Here is an 18,226-nt window from a genome sequence, read left to right as displayed (position 1 = left end):
CTGTTTCCGGGTGTACTTTGATCTCACTTCAATGTTCTTATTTTTTCCTCTCTCCTATTCCACAATCCCTTTCTTTACAGAGAGGAACGACCAAGACCCCCATACCATGAGTTCTCAGCAGAAAGAGCCTACTTTGAGAATGCACGCACCCCTGGCACCATTTACCCCGAAGATCCTCGCCGAGACTATCCTGCCCGCAGCCGTGAGCGGTATTCTGAACTGGAGCACTACCAGGGAGAACACTTTGACCCACGCTACCATGAAGACCCTCGGGAGTTCAGGGATTATCGAGATCCTTTTGAGCAGGACATTCGGAAGTACACATACATCCAGAGGGAGCGAGAAAGGGAGCGGGAGCGCTTTGAGGCAGACCATGGCATGTGGAGCCCCTCTCATCCACGGCGCCCGATCACACCTTCTGCCTCCCCTTCACCATCTGAGCGTGCTCCCAGAGACCCAGAGCGACGGGTCTACAGTCAATCCTCTGAGCGAAGTGGTAGTTGCAGCTCACTCTCACCACCACGCTTTGACAAGACTGACAAGGCTCCTCATTTGGAACATGGAGCCAGCTCTAAGAGTGAGAGGTTGGAAAAAGACATCCACCTGGTTGAACCTGAGCGTGTTGCTGGGGCTGAGAAGAGCAAGCGGGGGAGACGAAAGGAGAAAGGTGACAAAGAAAAAGGGGAGAAGAGTAAGTCGAGGAAAGCAAAGGTGCAATCTCCCAGCATCCCACCGTCTGAGACAGAGCTAGAACCCAGCCTGGATGGAGGCTCTGGAAGGGGAAAGGTGTCAGACCAGGACAGCCTTGACAGACAGCGGTATAAAGGTGACAACGACCCTCCTTCAGATCCGACAACCTCAACCTCTCGCCATGAACCTGTAAAAAGTGAGAGGCTTGAGTCGGTGAAAGGTGAGAACGCAGACAAGGATGGTAAAACACGATCCAGAAAACACCAAAAATCTGACACGGGAAATGATGGGAAAGATCCATCAGTGGATTCTGATCGGTTGGCTGCGAGAAAGCGGCGCTTTGGAGATGCCAGTGGGAGAACCATTCGACAGAAGAGGAGAAGGCTGGAAGATGAGGATGGGAGTCAACCCCAAGACTTTGGAGCTAGCACTGCCTTTACAAAAGAGATTGATGGTGACAGAAAGTCTCAGCAAAAAGACTCACAGCGGAGGGATTCAAGATCCAAATCAGAGAGACTGGTGTTTCTTGGCAGTCATAAAGAGGGTCAGGATCCTGCAATGAGAGGACAAGAAGAGCTGCCCGAGGGGAGCATGGACCCTATGGACTCAAAACGCCACAGAAGGTTCTCCCATGATGGGAACATGGACCAAGACAATGCAAGAAATCAAGATCAACAGAGTCCTTTCAAATATGGTGCACAAGACAATGACAAGGGTGTCAAGGAAGAGCCTCTGGATATTGATCTCTCCCAAAGTTACCGCAAACAGATGGAGCAAAGGAGGCTCCACCAACAGCTTCAAGAGCCAGACAAACAAGAAAAAGCTGGGAGTCCACAAGGCTTAGAAACGGAGGACCTGGAACACCGCAGTCTGGTACATGAAGTGGGCAAGCCACCTCAAGATGTCACAGATCATTTCCCATCTCATAAACTCAAGAAACTAGAGCAATTTGACGCAGATATCAGTGCCAAGAGGGGGGACCGTGTCTACAGGAGCTTCCGGCAAAAAAGTGAAGATCCTGAGTGGCACAACACTGCATCTCCAGGCTTGCAACACTTCTCTCATCATGCTGAGCAGGACTTTGCTGAATCTTCACATCTCAGGGAGGTTAAAACGGAGGATAAAAGCCACCCAGAACTGGAGCTGGCAGTCAAAAGGACACATACAACGCAAATGTCCAAGCCAAGCACTCCTTTACAACTTAGTGAAGAAGAGCGGGAAAAACAGTGGGAGAGCAGAGTCAAGCAAGATTTTTTACCTGACTTAAACTTCTCCAGAGGCATTGGAAAAAATACACACAATCGCAAGCGTTTGGAGTATGGAATTTTGCAAGATTTGGAGCCTGGGGAAGTACGATCCGATTCCGAAGAGGATAGAGAGCACAAACCACATTCTCCTATGCCCTCCACTTCTATGCCTGACGGGCAACGAGTGGACAGATTTTCAGACCCCAAGCTTGCCACTTTGGAGAGGATGAAGTTTTACTCCTTTGCACTTGACCAGACCATCACACCAGATACCAAGGCCCTGCTAGAGCGAGCAAAGTCTCTGTCCTCCTCTAGGGAGGACAACTGGTCTTTCTTGGATTATGATTCACACTTTGCTGGTTTGCGCAGCAGGAAAGATACTGAAAAGGTTGAGTCGGCACCACGGCCTACACCCTCTTGGTACATGAAGAAGAAGAAAATTCGCAGTGGTGGGTCTGAAGACAAACTAGATGACAGGAAGGAAGACCCCAAGCCCAAGCCAGAGGAACATGAACGCAGGGAACTGTTTGCCTCCCGTTTCCTACACAGCTCAATCTTTGAGCAGGACTCAAGACGTCTTCAGCACCTAGAGCGAAAGCATGAGGACCCTGAGCAAAGTCCGGCTCACCAAACTGATCAGCAAGGCCTGGCAGATGGGCAGCCTGACACAGAACCAGTTGTCCTCTTCCATAGCCGCTTTTTAGAGTTCACGCGGCTGCAACAGCAGAAAGACCAACAGTTACATGAAGTAAAAAGAGCAGATTCTGTAGATAGTAATAGGGTGGAGAAGTCACTGGAGGCAGAACAGCAACCTCTGCAGTTTCCTAAAACCTCAGAACCGGTCATGGATCCAGAGACTAAACCTACTAGCCCTGCTGAGAACCACATAATTTCCCAGCCCCCACTTATGCCCAAGGAGATGTCTCCACCTAAGCAAATGTCTCCACCCCTTCCACCCAAAGAAATGTCTCCACCCAAGGAAATGGCTCCACCCCTTCCACCCAAGGAAATGGCTCCACCCCTTCCACCCAAGGAAATGGCTCCACCCCTTCCACCCAAGCACACGTCTCCACCCCTTCCACCCAAGCACACGTCTCCACCCCTTCCACCCAAGCACACGTCTCCACCCCTTCCACCCAAGGAAATGTCTCCACCCAAGCACACGTCTCCACCCCTTCCACCCAAGGGAATGTCTCCACCCAAGCATACGTCTCCACCCCTTCCACCCAAGGAAATGTCTCCACCCAAGCATACGTCTCCACCCCTTCCACCCAAGGAAATGTCTCCACCCAAGCATACGTCTCCACCCCTTCCACCCAAGGAAATGTCTCCACCCAAGCATACGTCTCCACCCCTTCCACCCAAGGAAATGTCTCCACCCAAGCATACTTCTCCACCCCTTCCACCCAAAGAAATGTCTCCACCCCTGCCACCCAAGGAAATGTTTCCACCTCTTCCACCCAAAGAGATGTCTCCAACAGTGGAAACACATGACCTGTTTACTCCAGAGCCAAAGGGTCCAGAGCCAGCTGCACCTGAACCTTTGACAAAAGAAAACAGAGAAAATGAACAGCTCCCTCCCCTCCTGCAAATACCTCCATGTGAGATGTTGACCCCTGCTTCTGTTAATTTAGTAGCCCCTGAGCACATCCGTTCTGTGAGAAAAGTTAAAAGAACCCCTAGTGGAGAGAAATCTGAAGATATAACTCAGGATATTCAAATGTTGAACCCCGAGCAGTCTTCCAGCAGTGATTGCCTTCATGAAACATCAGTGAGTAGTTTTGTACCAGAGCCTGAGCTGGCGGCACCTGAATTACCACCTGAAATGTTAAGTTCCACAGCACCTAACCCTGTTGAGGAGATGGAGGTTTCAAAAGATGATACCAACACTGACAATACAGACACTCATACAGAGGTGGAAAAGAAACTTGAACTCAATCAGACCCAGGTGCTTGTTGATAATGAAACCAGTGATGAGTCAATTTCACCACCTCAAAAGTCCAAGAACAAAAAGAGTAAGTCTCCTACTCAAGCCCCACTGACTCCTTTGGTTTCAACAACTAGTTCAGAGAAACCGCTTACCCGCAAGAGTGAACGCACAAAACGTGCATCATCCCCAAGAGCAGAGTCTTCAAAGGGAAACTCAGATTCCAAATCCACAGGCAAGTCTCCCATACATGGAGCAGACCCTGAACATGGCACAGAGCAGAGTATATCTGTTGGAAGAGCAAGGCGTAGAAATGTGAAATCTGTGTATGCCACCCCAGTTGAGGAAGATGCCACTAAGGGGGCTGGAAAGGATGTAACTGAGTCACCCCGCACTGCACGGAAACGAGGTGGAGACAAAGACAAGGAAGCAGCCCCTCAGCAACCGTTAGAGCAGGATTCCCTTGCACCTATTACTTCAAGGCGGGGACGTCCCCCTAAGAATCGGCGACAAGGAGAGGACATGTTAACAGCTAAAGGGGATAGATCGAAAATGGAGACCAAGGATACAGACTCCAATGAATCAGAGAGCAGTGAAAGAATTTCAAAAGTGTCAAAAGGCAGACATTCTCCTCATGGTCATAAAGCTTTGGCAAGTCAATTACCCATGCCCATAGCGACTGGATCAAGTAGGAAGGGGGACAAAACTGAACCACCTGAAGATGTTTCTCAGCAGATGGATTTTACAGAAGCCAGTTTGGCCATGCAGGATTGCACTGTCTCATGTAAGGAAGATACTGTAGCACCAGGTGTGACAAAGAAAGAGGAGAATGTTAAGCAACAACTAGGAACAGAGAAATCACGAGATAAAGACAGACAGAAAAAGGACCCTGTTGATGAGAAAGCCAGTGTAACTAAATTTGGTGAGAAAGAGTCTGAACCACCAGTCGTGGAAGAACAGCCTGTATTGGAGAAAATGGAGAAGAGTGGGAGAGGAAAAGCTCCACGCTTGACACGGACTCCAAAATCTCCTGTCCTCAAGAACCTGAAGATCAGACTAAATGTCACTGAGGTGAAAGATTTGCTTCAAATGGGGGATGAGGAGCCTGAAAATGGGGATGATTCTTCTAAAAAGACCAAACCAGGCGAATCTACTAATGACTCATTATTAGAGTCTAGCCCAGGAAAAGATGTGAGTTCTAGCAATGAGGATAAAGATGAGAGCACACCAGAAATTAAGCCGCCAATAGATCCTAAAACTTTGCTACAACAGGAACAGGAGCTTGAGCAAGCTGTGGAGAACATTGCTAAACTGACAGACCCAACCCTCCCAGCAGAGTCACCCACTCCACTTGCCCCACCATCTGCAGAATTAAAAATTGACACTGAGGAAGAGAAATCTGCCAATCCTGCTAGTGAGTATGAACTTGCTGCTGCTATTGATTCGATTATGGGTGAGGATATACCCGTCCCTCTGCCTCAAGAGCCGGTAATTAGTGCTGTTGTGGATTCAGACCTAGAGATTCCATCCTTCGTCCAGCCGACCAAGGGAGCTGAACCTGTTAGTAACATATCCCCTATTCAGGGGGAGTCCTTTTTCCCAACTACACCCAGGAAGGGTGCTAAGGGCAGAGCTAAAACACCGAAACGGTCTAAGAGCCAAAAATCAAACAATAAGGACGCTGTAAAAGAAATTTCATCAGAACCGGAGAACACCTCTATCACATCAGACAACATACCCTCCAATTCACAGCCTGTTCCAGAAACTATTCCCTCAACCCCAGCTGCCGGTGTCATTACAACCACCTCTTGGAAGCCTAAAACTGAGCATTTGGCTCCTAAGGCTACGGACATGCCTAAAGAATTGAAGTTACCTCCAGTCCTTACAGAGCACCCTCCACCTCAACATCTGAAACCTGTCTGCCCCCAAACAAAAAGTCCCACTCTCCCCAAGCCTCAACAACAACAACCACCACCACCACCATCTGAGTGCATCTCACCTTCACTTTCTCCACCCCCAACCCGGCCAAACATCAGGCCCACACAGCCAAGCAGGATACCAGTTTCCCCACCAGATTGGCTCAACCAGTCCAAGGACACAGGTGTCCCTTCCTCTCCTAGAGCATCAGCAGCTTCCTTTGAGAACCCAGCAATTCCCTCTGACACTGAGCCCTTGGAGACTGAGCGTAACAATAGTGACTTGCGTAGGATTCTCATGAAGCACAAAAACGTTTCACTCACAGTCCCATGCAGTAGTTCTGTTCCTAGCAATTTGGCCACCTTATCCCTTAGGGATCCTCCACACCTACCTGAAAGTAATACCCCAAAGGTTGCTGTGACGAGTAAGACCTCTCTTAATGACAACAGGCCTCATCCAGCTCAGCCTGTAGTCCGGCCCCCAGCCTCACTACCATCCCCTGAGTCAAAGTCTGTCATTTCTGTTATTGCCTCCACTGCCACCTCTGTTATCAGTCGTGTTTGCAATCCACCTGACATGGAGAAGGTTAATGTGTCAGTTGACCGAAATCCCGTAGTGGACATGCCACTTCCCAAGCAGACATACAGGCCGCCCAGCATGGAGGACAGGGACAGTGGTTCGTACCATGGACCATCAGTTGGCGAGGAGGGTGGAAGTGCTGGGAGGTACTTGGTTGAGAGTCTGGGTACTGGCTCCAGCCCAGGTCTAAGGGTGAATACCTCAGAGGGAGTGGTGGTGTTGAGTCACTCAGGACAGATCAAGGAGGGACCACAGAGGATAAGTGCCAAAATCAGCCAGATCCCACCAGCTACTGTAGTTGACATGGAATCTCAGCAGCTAGTGTCCATGCCCCAGATAAAACAGGAGATGTATACCCACTCCCAGTCAAACACTCCAAAGTGTCCTCCAATACAGACAGACCATGGGCACCTTAAGACGCAACAAACGGTTTCCTCCATTAAACAAGAAAACACTGGTATGGAAAAGTTAGAATCTCCCTACCCATCAGGGCCTCAAGGAGGAGTCGTGAAGAGGCTTCAGCAGACAGTTGGTAATCCACAAGTGATGGGTTACCATCATTCAGAGTTCACAATGTTATTGAAGCATCCAAAGAAAGTGGATGGGGTTGACGGTTTGAACGCTGATGGGTGTAAACCATCTTGGACCTCTGCCATAAGTCCTGCAATGAGCCCCCACCTGCCCTCTCCGGCTGGCAACCATGTAGGCTTTGTTCCCGGTTCGGCCACTGACAGAACTCCCTCACATCTCAGTGGGGTCAAACAGGAGCCCCGTTCTCCTCGCAAGTCAGGCCATCCACATTCTCCGTTCACTAAAGTGTCCTCCCCCATCGGCTCCTCCTCTCCCAAAGGCCTCCCTGGGATGCTGCCCTCTAGCCTGCCCACCATGCAGCAGTATGTCACCAGTGTCCACCACCCTGAGCAGTCTGTCATCATGCAACCTCACAGTGCTCACGGTGGCATTGGAAGGATGTCACCCCATCGTGCCTCCCAAGCAATCCCCATGGGGCACCTTGTCCAAGGAGAGGTCAGGGTGAACACGCCACCCCTATCTGTCATGAGTTTCGGGATGCATGGAGACCCTCTTGCCTCTCCCTGGTCTGGTCCTCTCCAGCAACGCCCCACTTCGCCCCAGGCGGTAGGCAGAGACATAGTCCTCAAGGTTAACCCTGGGAATGTGAGGGGCCATGAGGGAGAGCAAGATGATGCCAGGCGCTTCCATCAGGCCACAGGAAGACAATCTGCCACACAGCTGAAAGCAGAGACTATGCAGCCGGATCCCCGTGGTGCTCTACTTAGCGGGCTGCAGCTGGACCCGTACATGTCGCCCAGGGACTTGCGTGTGCTCATGCACCACCCTCAGGGAGAGCGCTCGGCCCCAGAGCCACACCAGGGACACATCCAAGAAACTGTCCCACCCTCCTCAACATCTACCAACATCACCTCGTCGATGTCCCCCAGGGCACATCTGCTGGCTAAAGGTGTGTCCGAGAAGGATGTCACAAAGCCACAGGAGGTCAAGAGGCCACACTCTCCTCCGAAGGATGGGATGATGGGGTTTCGGCCAAGTATGGCCGCCATGGCGTCTCCCCAAAGGGTGCAGCTGCTGCCATCGGGGACGGGAGCTTCTTTCTCGGAGTATCCAGGAATTTACACCAACACCCGGGCCATCCATTCACAGATCACTGAGACCTCTCCTTTTGGGATCAACCAGGTACCTCTCAACACCACTTCTGCCTTAGTGAGTTAAACCATATTCAACGTCATTTTATATCTCCACAATTTAATAATGATCATGTGGTCGTGTCTTAAATGACGTTTTGAAAACCAACTTCTTTATACTAAAATTGCTTTTTTCTGGTCCTCAGGGTGCAGATCCCAGCCAGTCACAAGCTGAAGTCAAGGTGAAACAAGTTGAGCAGCAACCTGTGAACATGGTGCAGCTGCTCACGGTGAGTCACTTGGACATATGGAAATGGCGAATAAAGAGTGCATTAGAGAGGATTAGAGGGTAAATCTGGACAGAGACAACTGAACAGGGCAGGACGAGCGAACAGGATAAAGTGTAGTAAAGGAACACTTCACAATTATATTCAGTTTTTAATATCACAGAAAAAAAATGTTTTCTCTGTTTGAGCAGAAGTACCCGATAGTGTGGCAAGGGCTGCTGGCACTGAAAAATGACCAGGCTGCTGTCCAGTTGCATTTTGTCTGTGGCAACAAAGGATTGGCCCTACGGTCACTGCCCCTACCGGAGGGAGGATCGCTGCTTCGGATCGTCCAGAGAATGAGACTCGAGGCGTCACAACTGGATGGTGTGGCTAGAAGAATGACAGTAAGTTTCTGGTCCCTGTCCTTGAATTGTTTACATTGGGATGAGAGTTCATTTTAAGGTTGGGCAATTTTGTTACGATTGCATTGTCTGTCGACGGTGTTTGACGGCCATGCCGTCGAGATGTCACAAACGATGGTTCAGCGTAAGTGAACTTGGCCGCCCTGCAAGAATCTGGCAGCACACAACAGCGCAGTGCAGTGAGCACACAGCAGGGCGACGTGCCAAATGGCCTATTCCCTAATTGCCATAGCCTAAGTAGTTGGACAATTAACATAATGCAAGAGAACAATGTAGATTGTGGAAAGAGCGTAGAGTACCAAAGCAGCACAACATGTCAGATCGGGTCTGCCCCCCCTTCTCCTATTTTGGATTATCATGGGCCTTTTGCAGAGGACACTCAGTTGTCTGGCGTATTGTTTTAAAATCTTAATTGACCCTTTTCTCCTTAATCCCTGTTCAATTTCAATGTGACTAGTTGGCCTAGGCATGACCCACTCTTTCGCGATCAACCATCGAATGAATCTATAGGCCAGCTCAGAAAGTTGTTTACGAATAGCTTAAATAAAAACACAGTATAGTAAAAATGAGAGAGGCGAACAAACAATTGCAAGATAGACGAATCTAATAGGAAGTTCAAACAAACCTGGTACATTTCTGCTTTACTTAACGTGTAGGCAGAATCAATAGTGCCGTCGGAAAACTCCTCACAAACCAAACAGCCAATAATATAGGCCTACACGTAGACTACTGTCAATAAAAGTTGCAGTAAATGTTACTTTGACAAATTCAACTTATATTGTCAGTCTTTATGTCCTTGAATTGTGCCACGGGCAATCTCGACCCTTTACACTCATGGGAATGGCCCATTTGAAATGTTTCTTTAAAAAATAAATATGAAAAGCATAACCATGAAAGGAACGTTTTTGGAGATTTTGGGAAAATTATTAGGCCAAAGGACAAAACAGCTCACCTGACACGACTGAATCCAAACATTACACTGTTGATTTTTATGTGTATTTCACTATTTTTTTGCCACATTTGTTGATAAGAAATCTGAAAATACTCATACATTCAGGAACATAATATTCCTGGAAATTGTGAGTTAGGTGCAACATAAGACTAAAGATTACAAGGTTTTAAGTGAGAGGACTATTGGGTGTCTCCAAGTGGCCACACACTTAACCAAAGTGTGCACAGTTCCTATTTAAGGTGCTTTCTTTAGTTCTAGCTGTGCCGTTGAGTAACTAAAACAAGCACACTTAGTTTTATTTGGAACACAACTCTGCATGCCCGCCCTCACACAACACCGGTCAAATATATAAAGCGCAATATGGGTCAGGTGGTCAACATTTGAAAGACTGCTCTATTGCCAACATGACTAGCTAAGTTCTAAAATCTGATATTACAATGCAATTCAGTGAAACAGATCATAATTTTGGTGCGCATAGAAAGAAGTCATGATTGCGTTCATGTGTGTGTGACGCAGCAAATTTTAGACAAACAGGCTCATTCTCTTCAGAACAACCAAGGATATATGCCATGTCATCTTGTAACTACATCAGTGATCATAAATGATAACACTGTATATGACAAGTTTTATGTGAAGTGCACATTTGGACTCGCGGGGTTTGGCTTGCTTTTATGACAAAGCAGTATTTATTGTAAATCCTCAACGTCTCGTCTTTTAAAACTGCGTAGAGTCCTCTTAATTTACAGCATTTCTCTCACTCAGGCAACCCAAAATGTGACCAAGTTGCCTTACTGGCGGAAGCGGCGGGGGCGACTAATTGTTGCACGAGGCGCTCACGTTCAGAACAGCTGTCCGTCAACCCACACAACCCGCCGACGGGTACGAGTGTAAAGGGCTGTGGCCCGTCACAATTTCCTCAGCCGGTAATTGTCAAGGAAATAACTGTCGTTCTCACGGTTATTGATGTCTAATTAACAAACACATTTGGCATCTTCTGACTTCCACACACATCCTACAAGCCACTGATGCAGATCTTTGGAACATCTACATTTTTAAAAAGTCTTAATAAATCCATTTAATATAGCCTGCACCTAATAGGCAAATCCAGTATTTATTTTAGACAGTTCTACAGAAGCATGATATGAAGAAAAGGTAGTCTATTTCAGAAGAACATAATGGCATACTCGTTGTCCTTCTTTTAGGTCCTGATCTGGCTATGACTGTGGGCTACACCAATTAATTTAGCAGACAAGATGTGCTGAATAAAATGGAAAGCACCGGTGGCTATTGTGTTGAGCGGTTAACAAAAAATAAATAAATAGGTACTCCTATATGCTTAATTTAGAGTTAGTAATGTAAGTTTAGTTCTACAAATGTTGGGCTACACATTCAAATTTTTAATACATTGTAAGGCTGCATGATGCAACTAATGATGAATTGAAAAAAAGTAGCTTGAAAGGTGAGAGCTTTGATTTCAGTCAACAAGATGAGTAGGCCTAACAAACTGCAAAAGCACTAGCCAGCGTCAATTTACTATCCACCATAGTACAAAAGTTGACCTATTCTGTGCAAGAAATAAATATTCCAAACATAGTCTGGGACAATTGTGGGATGCCACATTGAAAGTCACTGAGCTCTTCAGCAAGGCCATTCTGCTGCCAATGTTTGTCTATGGCTGTGGCCTGTCAGCAACAGTGTGGCTGAAATAGCCAAATCCACATACTTGTACAACTCATTCGGAAAGTACCCAGACCCCTTGACTTTTTCCAAATTTTGTTAAGTTACCGCCTTGTTCTAAAATGGATTAAATCAATCTACACACTACCCCATAATGACAAAGCGAAGAAAGGTTGTTTTTTAAAACATTTTTGCTAATTTATATGTAAAAAAAAGAATACCTTATTTACGTAAGTATTCAGACCTTTTTGCGAAGAGAGTCAAAATTGAGCTCAGGTGCATCCTGTTTCCATTGATCATCCTTGAGATGTTTCTGCAACTTGAGTGGAGTCCACCTGTGGTAAATTCAATATATTTGACATGATTTGGAAAGGCTATAAGGTCTGTCTAAGATCCCTCAGTTGACAGTGCATGTCAGATCAAAAACCAAGCCACGAGGTCAAATGAATTGTCCGTAGAGCTCTGAGATAGGATTGTGTCGAGGCACAGATCTGGGGAAGGGTACCAAAACATTTCTGCAGCATTGAAAGTCCTCAAGAACACAGTGGCCTCCATTTATAAATGGTAGAAGTTTTGAAGCACCAAGACTCTTCCCCAGAGCTGGCCGCCCGACCAAACTGGGAAATCGGTGAAGGGCCTTGGTCAGGGAGGTGACCAAGAACCCAATGGTCACTCTGAAAGAGCTCTGGAGTTCCTCTGTTGATGGGAGAACCTTCCAGAAGGACAACAATCTCTGCAACACTCCACCAATCAGGCCTTTATGGAAAGGAGAAGAGGATACCTAGCCAGTTGTATAACTGAATGCATTCAACTGAAATGTGTCTTGGTAGAGTGGCCAGACGGAAGCCACTCTTCAGTAAAAGGCATGACAGCCCACTTGGAGTTTGCCAAAAGGCATCTAAAGACTCTCAGACCATGAGAAACAAGATTATCTGGTCTAATGAAACCAAGATTGAACTCTTTGGCCTGAATGGCAAGTGTCACGTCTGGAGGAAACATGGCACCATCCCTACGGTGAAGCATGGTGGTGGCAGCATCATGCTGTGGGGATGTTTTCCAGTGGCAGGGACTGGAGGGTTAGTCAGGATTAAGGGAAAGATGAACAGAGCAAAGTGCAGAGAGATCCTTGATGAAAACCTGCTCCAGAGCACTCAGGACCTCAGACGAGGGCAAAGGTTCACCTTCCAACAGGACATCGACCCTAAGCACACAGCCAAGACAACTCAGGAGTGGCTTCGAGACGGGTCTCTGAATGTCCTTGAGTGGCCCAGCCAGAGCCCGGACTTGAAGCTTATAGCATCATACCCAAGAAGACTTGAGGCTGGAATCGCTGCCAAAGCTGCTTCAACAAAGTACTGAGTGAAGGGTCTGAACACTTAAGTAAATGTGATATTTACATTTACATTTGTTTCATGTAAATTTGCCAAAAATTCAGAAAGTTTTTGCCTTGTCGTTATGGGATATTGTGTGTAGGTTGATGGAATAATTTTTAAATCAATTTGAGAATAAAACTGTAGTGTAACAAAATGTGGGAAAATTCAAGGTGTCTGAATACCTTGCGAATGCACTGTGTATAAAAATATATACACGTGCGCACACACATGGTAGGCCTATTAAATATGTATGCTTTTTTTTTCTAATTTATTGTCATGTCAGACCAACACTGTATTCAAAGTGCCCACTATTACATTCTACCTATAGAATTAGAACTGGTTGATCTTCAAGGCATTCCTAGTCGATCACCAAACAGGTCTGTAGAAAAGCCAATGATAAAGCCTTGTGCTCATATAAAACAAATATTTGTCTGGCACTGTTGACGGTAGGTGCGCTTCATTCAGAAGCCATGTGTGCCGTGTAGGCAAATTGTTCCCATTTATTTTGTCTGAACGGACAAACTCCGGCTACCCGGCAGAGCTGTGGCTAAATTGTGCTGGCCAATCCGATTAGCTCAAATTACCACACCTACAGCTTCCACGACTCTACAGCAAAGTTTATTAGCCTAAGTGAGATTTCATCACTTTTAAAACCATGACCAGAGAGTGGCTGTCAAAGAATAAAGCAAAGAGCTGCTGTTTTCGAGTGAGTTCATGTTAAAAATGTGATTCAACACTTACAAAACAACTCACTTCTCCCTACTTCCACTCACACTGCAATGAATGAGTTGCCAAGTGTATCGGTAGCCCTGCATTTCTATTATTAGCAGCTCGTCGTGTCTTTAAATATTGAGGAATATTTCACTTTCTCTGGTCATAGGAGCAACGAATGTGTGCATGAGGCACAAATAATGTATTGAGTCTCGAGTTTCGCCATGTGGACGACTATGTCCCCTCAGGTCAGTCTCACCCAGGAAGGGAGAGAACGGACTGTGAGGCGGACCCTCTTCTGCTCTCTCCCGCCGCTGAGACTGACCATCAGATGCAGGTACCATCAGTCCAGTAAAATAAAAAAGCAAATGATTTCAGTTGATGCTCAGCTTTGCTTGGCAAGTGATACAACTGATCAGTTTTGTTATCTAAGCTTGAGTTTTGAAATATAATATGGTCTGAGAAGAACAATATTGACAGGCCAAGCATAGCCAATATGCTGTGATGTGTTAGTGCAGTAGGCCTAACCTCATTCCTACAGAAGTTTTTATTATGTTGTATAGGCTTACATTTTTTAAGTTAAAACACATCTGAGCGGTAGATCTCAGCTTGCTTTTTGACTGCGAACGTAAACTTGACTCAAAGGTTGGTGACCAGTCTATTTCCATAATGCCAACATTTCACCCAAGTGTTTTGATCTAAATCTCTTGTCAAATCGCAATTGTAATATTTGGTTAAAACTAAGGCCAAGATTTGATGCCCATATTGTGCAGCCCCACGTAACAGTATAAAACAATCCGAATGGAAAAAGCTTTGTGTTGCTACCCTAGGGTTATGCACAACTTATTAAGCAAATTATGAACTTTAAAAAAAATTCCTAACCATAAAATGCCATCATACTGTTAACAATGTGAAAAATATTGTGATATATTTTGGCTATATCATGTTGTCACAATCTTATCTGATTTATACTAGACCAATAACTGTTCATCTGGGTAAGGGGGTGGAATCTAGACCATCCTATCAGTCAATCGGGGCTGTGTATGTACATGTCTTCAAATTAGTTTCCTAACACACACACAATTACTGAGCATTTCAATGGCCAAAAGAAGCTCGGGGAAATTAATGAGAAAATGTATTCTGGAGTTATTTTCATTAAATAAACAGTGATTTACTAGAAATACAGTGATAAAAAATATATATATATATCTATACACACACAATTTAAGACTGCATGAGGACTTTTTGGCCCAGATCATCAAGTGGAGGCAAACAGCAAGTGAGTGGATCCTACATGAGGAAAATGTTTAACTTAACCTCAGCAATTTAAGTAATGGTTAAGAATTTCGAGCTTTCATCTCCATCACAGGTCCTTGTTCTAATTTGATTTATGTTCTGTCTACTGCAGGGGGAGAGTGAGTTCTGTCTCCTGCTTGCCCTGCCATGTGGACGGGACCAGGAGGATGTCCTGAACCAGACCCAGGCCCTAAGAACTGCTTTCATCAACTACCTTCAGGCCAAGCTGGCTGCAGGCATCATCAATGTCCCCAACCCAGGCTCCAATCAGGTGGGTCTGTCTGCCTATTTAGGTGTTTGCTACAGTCGATGTCTGTTTTTGCAAACCATCAGCCACTCCTTTTGATTGATCAAATATGAAGTTATACACCCCCCACGTATTTATTTGGACAGTGAAGTTTAAACTGTTCAATTCGCTCTATACTCCAGCATTTTGGATTTGAGGTCAAATGTTTTGTGTGGCGACAGTACTGAATGGCACCTTTTTTAGGCAATTAAGCAAGACACCCCCAATAAAGGAGTGGTTCTGCAGGTGGTGACCTTAGACCACTTCTCAGTTCCTATGCTTTCCTGGCTGATGTTTTGGTCACTTTTTAATGCTGGCGGTGCTTTCACTCTAGTGGTAGCATGAGACGGAGTCTTGCCTATGCCGCTCTGTACCATCACTCATTCATATATCTTTATGTACATATTCTTTATCCCTTTACACTTATGTGTATAAGGTAGTAGTTTTGGAATTGTTAGCTAGATTACTCGTTGGTTATTACTGCATTGTCGGAACTAGAAGCACAAGCATTTTGCTACGCTCGCATTAACATCTGCTAACCAAATAAAAGTTTGATTTGATTTTGAGTCTACAACCCACACACATTCTTGAGAAATTGCTCTTTGCTAAGAAGCTATTTTTGTTTCTTTTTCATGATTTTAATTGAAAACAATCACAGTAAGGTAGTTGTTATTTTAAAAAGTCTGCATTGTAGTCAAGTTTAATATTTGGTCGCATATTCCTAGCATGCAATGACTACATCAACCTTGTGACTCTACAAACTTGTTGGATGCATTTTCAGTTTGTTTTGGTTGTTTCAGATTATGTTGTGCCTAATAGAAATTAATTGTTAATACTATTTTCATTTTGTAGTCACTATAGTAAATAAGAATGTTTCTTAACACTTCTACATTAACGTGGCTGCTTCCGTGAGAAAGTTAGATGCACGATATTTATGGCTAACTTTCTTTCACGATTCATTCATGATTATCCATAATCATGGTAGCATCCACATTAATGTAGAAGTGTTCAGAAATGTATTCTATTCTTATTTACAATAAATGACTCCAAAACGACACACTACATGATTTACCTTTCATTTCTATTGAGCACAACATAATCCGAGAAACAACCAAAGCAAACTGCAAATGCATCCAGCAGTCATTGTGTGCTTGGAATATGGGATCAAATACTAAACTTTAGACAACATTTTATACACTAAGTGAATTTGTCCAAAATACTAGTGACTCCTTCAAATGGGTGGATTTACATAAAGCTCTTTCATTTCTAAATGCTAAAACGGATATGTATGAAATAAACCATAAAAGGTGACTTACTGTCCTCTCGCTTAATTTACATTTATTTGTTTTTTTAGTAATTTTAACCCTGATTTTTCTCATCGGACTCAGGAGGCGAAGGTCGAGTCATGCGTCCTCCGAAGCATGACCCGCCAAACTGTGCTTCTTAACACCTGCTCGCTTAACCCAGAAACCAGCCGCACCAATGTGTCGGAGGAAACACCATTCAACTGATGACGAAGTCAGCCTGTAGGTACCCGGCCTGCCACAAGGAGTCGCTAGAGCACAATGATCTTTGTAAAGCCCCCCCACCCCCCCGGCCAAACCTAACCCTGATCGACGCTCGGCCAATTGTGTGCTGACCAATGGGACTCCCGGGATCGAAACCCCAGGCTATAGTGATGCAGCAACACTGCGATGCAAGGCCAATATAAAACATTTGATCTAAAATCCAAAATGCTGTAATTTAGAGCCAAATTAAGTTTGCTTCAATGTGTGTGTGGTTTTACTTTTTAGAAGTGTCTTTATAAGGTTTAGTCTTTCAACTGATCCATTTCTATCGCTCTTCTCCAGCCTGCCTACGTGTTGCAGATATTCCCACCATGTGAGTTTTCAGAGAGCCACCTATCCCGGCTAGCCCCTGACCTCCTCAACCGGATCTCCAATATCTCCCCTCACCTCATGATTGTCATCACTTCTGTTTAAGGACCCCCTCCCCCAGCGGGAAAAGGGAACCACCTCTTTTCTTCAGTGGATGTACTTAACGTTGAGCCTCAGGAACCAAGAGGAATGGCAGGATCTTTGCTCCTGGAGACACTGGGAACATGTAGGATAACGTCCTATTGGAACTTTTACCTTTTCCATATCAATTCTTTTTTTCTTTTCTGTCACTCCTGGTATTTTTGTCCTTCTCAAAAGAGCGAGCTCAGGGATGGACCAGACCAGAGCCCTATGTGTCCATTCTTATTGGACTTTTTTTTTCTTTTTCTGCTGTCTTTGTATTTATTGGGGAGTTTTATTTTTACGTAGGGAGATACTTTGATGAAAAGAATGAGTGACTAACTGTGTGGCCTTTTTTTCTTCATCTTTTTAATGGTTCATTTTTCAATTCTTCATAAGAAAGGATCATAGGTCATTGTACAACAATGGCAAAAATAGACATTTCAACATGTATTTAAACAAATGTCATTTTTCAGCCTATCCCATAGAGAAAGAATTAACCTCAATACTATTAGGGCACCCTAATAGGGTCATGTCTCAAATGGCTCCCTACTCCTCATATAGTGCACTACTTAGGGCCCTGGTCAAAAGTAGTACACAAAGGAAATATGGTGCCATTTGGGACTCATAGATCTTGTAGAGAGGACAGTGTCAGCCTAACAAACCCTTTTGATTCCACCAGCTCTACTGTTCCATTTTCTCTCTACTCAAACCAGACGAGGCTCTTCCCTTCTACCTGTTTCAGCATTATACGAGCAACAGTGGGATTAAAGAGTTTTTGGAATACTGGACTCTGTAAATATTTTAAATATTTAAAACGGACTAAATGGAACTTGAGACGACTTGACACCAAGAGACTTCCAACCAACCGTGGAAATACAAGATGGTAAGGTGGGATTGCTGGGGTTGTAAGGAAGGACGCAGATGAAACCCCTTGATTTCGTGGAGTAAATGCTTCTAATACAGCAGGTTGGCAAACTCTCATGTGGAGTTTGCTGAGGGCACATCACATTTTGTTACTCCAATAAAAAACAATCCAGAAAACTTGAACATTAAATGAGCTCTTTTATTTCATCTGGATGTCTGTCATTGTTGTTTCTCTTTGAGATGCTGTCTGTTTGAAATAAATGTTTGAACATAATCTGTATTCTGTTGCAGTTCAGTAAAGGCCTACTTATGTAACATATTGATTGATACAGGATGTTGGGTTAGGGGATTTCCC

The 18,226-nt window shown here is 45.1% G+C and overlaps 1 protein-coding gene across 6 annotated transcripts in view; it reads left to right on the top strand.

Annotated features, from left to right (window-relative positions):
- Positions 1-18,190, top strand: part of LOC124002906 (msx2-interacting protein-like) — a 29,398-nt gene extending 11,208 nt beyond the window's left edge. For 4 of the 6 annotated variants that reach the window (XM_046310738.1, XM_046310737.1, XM_046310735.1 and 1 more), the window contains 5 exons: positions 81-8,100; positions 8,228-8,311; positions 8,500-8,694; positions 14,831-14,992; positions 16,858-18,190. In XM_046310738.1, coding sequence (XP_046166694.1) covers positions 81-8,100; positions 8,228-8,311; positions 8,500-8,694; positions 14,831-14,992; positions 16,858-16,989 — 8,593 coding nt within the window. In that variant the 3' untranslated portion in view covers positions 16,990-18,190. The remainder of the gene's footprint in view (positions 1-80; positions 8,101-8,227; positions 8,312-8,499; positions 8,695-14,830; positions 14,993-16,857) is intronic. The other 2 variants (XM_046310739.1, XM_046310736.1) reach the window with 2 other exon arrangements.
- The last annotated feature ends 36 nt before the right edge of the window (positions 18,191-18,226 follow it).

The sequence above is a fragment of the Oncorhynchus gorbuscha genome, linkage group LG18, assembly GCF_021184085.1.
Source record: "Oncorhynchus gorbuscha isolate QuinsamMale2020 ecotype Even-year linkage group LG18, OgorEven_v1.0, whole genome shotgun sequence".
NCBI classification, from domain to species: domain Eukaryota; kingdom Metazoa; phylum Chordata; class Actinopteri; order Salmoniformes; family Salmonidae; genus Oncorhynchus; species Oncorhynchus gorbuscha.
This window is presented reverse-complemented; position numbering and strand designations above follow the sequence as displayed.